Source organism: Contarinia nasturtii, unplaced genomic scaffold (assembly GCF_009176525.2).
Source record: "Contarinia nasturtii isolate CC-2019 unplaced genomic scaffold, AAFC_CNas_1.1 Cnas_scaffold_6617, whole genome shotgun sequence".
NCBI lineage: Eukaryota > Metazoa > Arthropoda > Insecta > Diptera > Cecidomyiidae > Contarinia > Contarinia nasturtii.
In genome coordinates this window covers 1-6,678 of record NW_022203871.1, presented here as the reverse complement: position 1 = coordinate 6,678, position 6,678 = coordinate 1, and the positions used below count along the sequence as shown (strand labels likewise).

At 35.2% G+C, this 6,678-nt stretch overlaps 2 protein-coding genes and 1 long non-coding RNA gene across 4 annotated transcripts; 2 read left to right on the top strand and 1 right to left on the bottom strand.

The window, feature by feature from the left end:
* Positions 1 to 57: 57 nt before the first annotated feature.
* Positions 58 to 3,054, top strand: LOC116351931 (F-actin-uncapping protein LRRC16A-like; the record flags this gene model as incomplete). Its single annotated transcript, XM_031784089.1, has 5 exons — positions 58 to 194; positions 275 to 364; positions 444 to 605; positions 687 to 784; positions 1,339 to 3,054. Coding segments are annotated over 5 exons (498 nt in total), but the record flags the coding sequence as incomplete, so codon positions are not given.
* LOC116351933 lies at positions 1,298 to 3,843 on the bottom strand. Its single transcript, XM_031784090.1, has 6 exons — positions 3,215 to 3,843; positions 2,957 to 3,080; positions 2,349 to 2,876; positions 1,793 to 2,306; positions 1,550 to 1,692; positions 1,298 to 1,437 (listed from the first exon to the last, which is right to left on the bottom strand). The coding sequence occupies exons 1-6, from the start codon at positions 3,769 to 3,771 to the stop codon at positions 1,372 to 1,374; spliced, it is 1,932 nt and encodes a 643-aa protein (XP_031639950.1). The 5' UTR covers positions 3,772 to 3,843; the 3' UTR covers positions 1,298 to 1,371.
* An 846-nt stretch (positions 3,844 to 4,689) lies between these two features.
* Positions 4,690 to 6,116, top strand: LOC116351932. Of its 2 annotated transcripts, XR_004202233.1 has the most exons (4): positions 4,690 to 5,078; positions 5,208 to 5,258; positions 5,351 to 5,479; positions 6,009 to 6,116. It is a non-coding gene; the product is annotated as an uncharacterized LOC116351932 (long non-coding RNA). The 2 variants fall into 2 exon arrangements; XR_004202232.1 differs by lacking the exon at positions 4,690 to 5,078 and having other exon boundaries at positions 5,102 to 5,258.
* Positions 6,117 to 6,678: the final 562 nt, after the last annotated feature.

The window sequence follows — 6,678 nt, the reverse complement described above, 5'->3', positions numbered from 1 at the left end:
CGGTTAAGGGTTAACATTGAATGTAAGCATGAATTTGAAATGGTAAATTTTATTTAGATTGATATTCAACCAAGTGAACGAGAAGCAATATTTTCTGATGAACTACGACCATCTGATCCAAGAAATGTTGGCCCATGCGGTGGATTCAGCAGACAATATGCGTGCATGTGTGATTTTCATGGCATTACTTACAGGTAATAGCTTTGACTGAATTTTCACTCGGTTTTTAAATTGATTGTTTGATTAAAATTAATTCATTCAATATTTCGTACAGAGATGAAGTAGCCTGGGACATTGATACAATTTACCTATCACACGATACAAGAATACTAAATTTACGTGATTTTGATCATTTGGAACCAAAGTATGTGATTTTAATGCAGAATTTTGTAAAAATCTTACTACATTTTTCATTATTTTTTTCTTATACAAAAAAACGACAGAGATTTAACAGCAATAGTTTCTGCGCTGGAGTATAATACATTTTTTCGAAGTTTAAAGGTCACACATACACGATTATCACATGAAACGCTTGAACGAATATTACATGTCCTTCGGCGATCAATGTGGTTGGAGGAACTGCATCTCGAAGCATTAGGATTAAGGTGCGGTGGTGAATGAGAACTAAAAAAATGTAAGACTTGTAAATTTTCCCTAATTTCCCTATTTATTCTCTTCTACTGCAGATCGGATTTTGTTCATAAATTAGCTGTATCTGTGATCACCAATAATAGTCCAGCACTTCGAACTATTGACTTGAGTCAAAATTTAATTGAAGATAAAGGTAAAAATAAAATGATTGTTAAAAAAATACATCGTTAAATCATAGAGTTACGCTTTACATCAGAAAAAAATCGATAGATGTACAATTGAATCGTTGCGGCGAAACAGTAGCTCTTATTCTTCTCCAAATAATACTGCAACATGAAGTTTTTTTCACACGGTTTATTTGTTGTAATACAACAAATAAACTATTCATAAAAAACTTTATGTTGCAGTATTATTTGGAGAAAAATAAGAGCTACTCTTTCGCCGCAACGATTCAATTTAAACTAAGTACCGATTTAAAATGTTTCTCATATGTGCTCTTATTGGAAAGTTGGTGCAAGGTTTGACACATGAAAACAAAACTTGCCTTGTTATATTTTTGTTTGGAACAATTGTTTCGATATCTGTTTCTCTTTTTCTCTTTGTCTCTGTTATTGTTTCGTATACACTGTAAAATAGAAGGGATTAAATATTAATCATTTGGGATTTTTCATCAAAATAATCCAAAAGGATTAAATTTTAGCACTGTAGGATTAAATTTAAATACTTACTAATTGTAGCGAATTGTAGGACCACGTTGAAATCCCGCACAAAACCCAGGGCTTACGGCCGAGAGCTCCGCGCTTGATCCAGATGAGAACGCAATGTTCGTTGTGTTGTTTGTTGATTCTGAAAATGACAATGATTATATCAATTTCTAAATATGAACGTAAATTAAAAGTATGTGTAGCTTCAATTGATTAGATAAATTCAAAGCAGAATTATTGAAATGATTACATACTTGATTGGATGCTGCTCGTCTTGATTGTCGAGCTCGTGCTGGTGGTGCTGGCGGTGGATCTCCTCCTCCTGCATTTTCTTCTTCTTCTTCAAGATGCCGTTGAAATGCTGGATGTAGCTCTATATTCATAACAGCACACCATCCTGTTTGTTTGTAAGGAATAAAAAAAAACGAATTCATTGTCTATTGTTCATTGACTTGTTCATATTAAACTGAGAGCATATCAATTTAACAAACACAAACCTTTGTAGAGAATGTTACGACCTGCATTTGCATCACGATTCCAGGTGATAGTACGCCCAATTCGAGTTTTCTCTTCATATTTACGAAATTTTGATGCCATACGTGGACCATCAGTACGGGGACGATGTTTTCGTTGCTGCGTCAATTTGCGATTGCTTTTTCGTGATTCAATCGGACCTTGGGCTTTTCCAAGCACATTTTCTCCACACAATGGTTCGCATCCATGGCATGTGAGATAGCGATATTTCTCCTTTACTTTGCCTCTTTTTGTCGGTTTTTCAAGTTCACGGAAGCACAACGAACATAATTTGGTCGTCCGAAATTCGTCCACCTCGACCACTGTACATTTACGGCGACGTTTCAACTTCTCGAACAAATCTCGCACCTTCGATCGAATATATCCTCGGGCTGGTGAATCTGCCGCAATGAAACGATCACCGACAAATATGAACGTTTGCTTACCATCGATGAGCTTGGTTGCATATGCATCAAGTGCTCTATTCGTGTCAATGTACTAGAGAAATGCTTGCAAAGCGTATTCATACTGTGTGTATGCTATGAACTTTTCTTCAAAATGACGCAAAATATGATCAGCATATGATTTATGGTCTTCGGCTCGTGGACCAGGCTGCTCATCAAATGACTCACGATGTGGACGCATCTTTTCATCGATTTCAATTGTCAACTTTTTGCGCCATTTGTTCCGTCGCGATGAATTTATCATATCTTGATATTGGCCCGATGTCAATCGAATGATTGTTTCAGTGCGATTATTTCGATCGTTGAAATTGTTAATGCGCACACCACCAATGACCAAACGTAGTCCAGGATCGAGACCATACACTTGTTGGCTTTTCAGAAGCATCTCTTGTGTCTCTTTCATACGCTCTTCATCGTCTTTTTCAATGATGAATTTTGTTCGTTCCATCAAAAATGACATACCGACACCATCTGTTTGAATGGAGTTGTCGAATTTTATTGTTGCATGGCCATCATTTTTGTTTCTCGGTTCTCTTTCGATGCTATCGATGTCGAAATACAGACGCCATAATACATCCCATTCTTTACTTTTGATGTCTTTCTCCTGTTTTGGGCCGCCGTTTTTATTGCGAAATAATCGATGTGGACATTCTATCTGTCTCAACATGCGATAAAACACTCTACGATCAATTCGAATGTAATGTCTTTCGAACGATGACGTTGGTACCACGGTGAAATTTCTGTATTCACGAAGCTCGGTTCGTTCATGATTGCGGCTTTTCGTTCACGTTCATGATTGCGAATGTACCAATTTTTGTATATTTTCCAAAAAATAAATTGATAAAATTACTCGTGTGATATTTGTAGAATTTTCAAAATGGAAAAAAATCGCATAAAAAATACAATCGTTTGATTCACAATAATAAATGAACGAAAACTCACTGTTGCAAATTCAGGAATATTGGTATGTATTTGAACCAATTGCTTTCCATAGCAAAAAAGTACCCTTTCCCATCGTCGAATCGGATTGGCTTTAATGTATTTTCCAGTTCCCACATCAAATCCAGGTCTGGCACACAGTTGGAGTTTTGCTTGAATAAGAAATCCATGGTGTCATCAATTTGTGCTTTGCTCGCGTTTTGATGTGTGAAAAACTTTCGGATGCGTGAGTGAGCGTGCATACAAATATTATTTTTGTAATTTGTATAAAACATTTGTACTGCGTATTCAACTACATTCCCGAATCCTCCAATTACTGGAGCTCGAACACCGTATTTTTGGCAATAGTACCAAATGCCGTAACACAACCTGTACCCGCTTTCTCTGGCGTCGTTAAATGCATGCTCAATGAACTGAACGCCGTAAAACCAATCTCGAAATAAATTTTTGTCGACGAATTGAGTATAGAATGCTTCGATTTGCTCGTCTGTACTGCGCTTGAAATGATCACTGGTGAAATAATGCAAATTCAGTGCACCCAATATGTAGCACCGTGTCATTTCTAATACGTATACGTCAATCAACTGAGCAAATTTTCCAGTGTTAATGGGCAGATTCACTTTTAAACCTTTTCGAGCACTTTTTTTTAATTGTTTGGTGTTCTTTAATTTTTATCTTCTTTCGTGGCTTAAACGCCGATTCGTGATTCCGTTTGCGACCGCTCATTTTTAGCAACTGTTAACGTATTGGAATCTCCACCGATATTTATACCTCGAAATATTGATGAATAATCAAAATATATTTTGATAAATATAAAAGTGCCGGTTTAAAAATATTCAGGCCACTGTTATATTTATCAAAAACTACAATGACTATGATAGACTATGCATGCCATCAAATAAATTTATTAATTATACTCAAAAATCGGTTGATTTAGCAATGTATTATTGTTGATGAATTTATAGGTTCCTGGTATTTTAAAAACAGGCCTCTAAAAATTTATCAAAATATACAATCACCGATTCATGTGATCGAACGGGTTCACAATAAACAAATATCAATGCGTTCATTTCACTCTTGCATAAATACAATTCCATAATTCTGCAGTCCGATTTCAAATGCTGACAAAATGTTCGCTAAATTACACTCCCAAAGGTGTGATACGGAATTTATGTTGATATTCGATGCAAAAGAATCTTATTGAAAATCATTCGTCAACAAACCAAGAATTAATCTTTCGTCAACACGCATTTTACGATAGTGTTTCGGTTGTTCAAGATTCTGATGGATTTTGAAAATTTTGCAAAATGTTTGCCATGTTACCCTTTTGAAAAAAAATCACTGAGCACACAAAAGCGGTTGTGACATGGAATGTTGATATTGATGCGAACCGACCCAAAATTCTATTGAAAACCATTCGCTAATCAATTCTTTGCTTTGTTTTCACTAGCTATAAAACATTTTATCAGAAATCTAATAAATTGCACAGAAGCGTTGGAAAAAAGGATTCTATTGAGAATTATATTCTAATAAACAAACTAATCGAAATTCCAACAGAAACAAAATTTAGTTTTTTCGACAACGGTGCACGTGATTTACACAATAAACATAAGACCGTGAAAGGTTATGTTTGCAATCGAATGACAATGACAAGCATTTGAAGTTTCATGTAAATGTCAATACAATATGAAACAGTGTTCCAAAGGAAGATTCATTTTGAGATATTTTTTTACAAACAACAAAAAAGTGTTTATTGAACTCAAGTTAAAAAATATAAAATGATCCCATTGGATTACTTTTTAGTCCTTTTGGATTAATCGTAGCTGAAAATCTCAAAATACTAAATATTAATACCACCGATATAAGAGTGTAGTAAACGTTATTCATAGATACAAATAACGTACCATTAACTCGCGCATCATAATTTGTTTCATTTGCCTGTTACATGACCTATGAGGTACACTAATGCAAGATTTTCACTTTCATTTCCATTCAGGTTTTTACACCGGTTAGAATATACTTGCTAATTGCCAAAGTTCCAACAAAAGTAAGTTATTTTATTCCTTTTTGTGTATATATCTATCATATTTTTGATCTAAAACGGTAGGATAAATTATGACTGGCTCTTTGAAATTTCAGATCGACTGCCATTTTCATTATTTGGATATTCAATCGGTAGAAAGCAAAGATTCGACACATTTTACGATCATTACAAATGATCGAACCTACTCATTTGTTACATCCGGAGATGCTGGAAATTTTAGTTCGGTACGTCAAAACTCTCGCATGCTTTTGAATTATTTTTTATTTGAATTATATCATCAATCTTTAAAATCGTGTTCGGTTTGTTTGTTTGTACTATGCATAACTCAAACAAGGCTACGGCTATTATGTATTATCTTTAAATATTTTTTTTCGGATTCCTGAGCCCCATCTGCAAAAATAATATATTTCTTTTTGGAAAATCCGTTCATGGAAATTATTTTCCTTGGAAATGAGGTTTTCTAAGAATTTGTATGGGAATCTGAAAACTTGAATTCTACTCAATTTTAAATTCTATATATTTAGATGTTTTTTCTTCTCGAAAAAGACATACCCATAATACTTGATAGAACAGAAGCTCTAGTAGAAGAAACTACCAAATATTTTTCCTTATTTAACACCAGTCGAAAAGGCTGGTGGCTGGGTAAACGATCGGGTGGTGTTTCATTGTGAACGATATTGTACAAATTTTGTTATGAATTCAGTCTGTGATCAGACGGTGAATAAATAAATAACTCTTTTTTCATTTTATCAGGATGCGGATGTTATTGTTACAGATTTGGCCTCAGCAATTAAACAAATATTTCCGACCGTTCCCTTGAAGTACATCATTCGAAAGGTATACATTTTTTTCGACAACTATTAAGCTTTCAACCGTAGACCGATAGTGGTATAGGATTTCCTGTATAGATTTTGTCACCAAAAACACTGACGCGCCTCTGATGCATAATCCACGACTTGTTGCAATACTATTTATTATGATTTTGTCAAACCGTGACAATGAAATTGTCACAAGCTGCGATTAGTACTCGGAATACGCGTTAGAGACGCCTCATTGTGTTTGGTCACAGGCACAATCGGGCTAACATTTACTCGTTTAAAGCCAATACGACTTTTACTACCCGTATTAGAAGAATTCACGCTTCGTGTACACTCGGCAAATCATCGCTGCTTTACGGAATATCAGCCGTTGAGTTCACTGCGAACGGTCGTGCAACTAATGCATGTGTTTGCTCACAGCCATACACAGTCAAAGAAAGATCGCACAAAAGAGAATGAAACATCTACATATGGCTACTTGATGTTTTTTGAACATGTCGCAGTGAATTCTACTGCTGACATTCGCCTACACGAAGCGTGAATTCTTCTAATACGGGTAGTAAAAGTCGTATTGGCTTTAAACGAGTACCTTTAACCCTTAACCG

What these genes read in the sequence shown, in the direction of transcription:
- LOC116351933 (XM_031784090.1), bottom strand. Translation starts at nt 3,771, where the DNA reads ATGACACGGTGCTACATATTGGGTGCACTGAATTTGCATTATTTCACC. An exon ending in TCGTAACATTCTCTACAAAG is followed by an intron (nt 1,693 to 1,792) that starts GTTTGTGTTTGT and finishes ACAAACAAACAG; the next exon opens with GATGGTGTGCTGTTATGAAT. An exon ending in GACGAGCAGCATCCAATCAA is followed by an intron (nt 1,438 to 1,549) that starts GTATGTAATCAT and finishes TGTCATTTTCAG; the next exon opens with AATCAACAAACAACACAACG.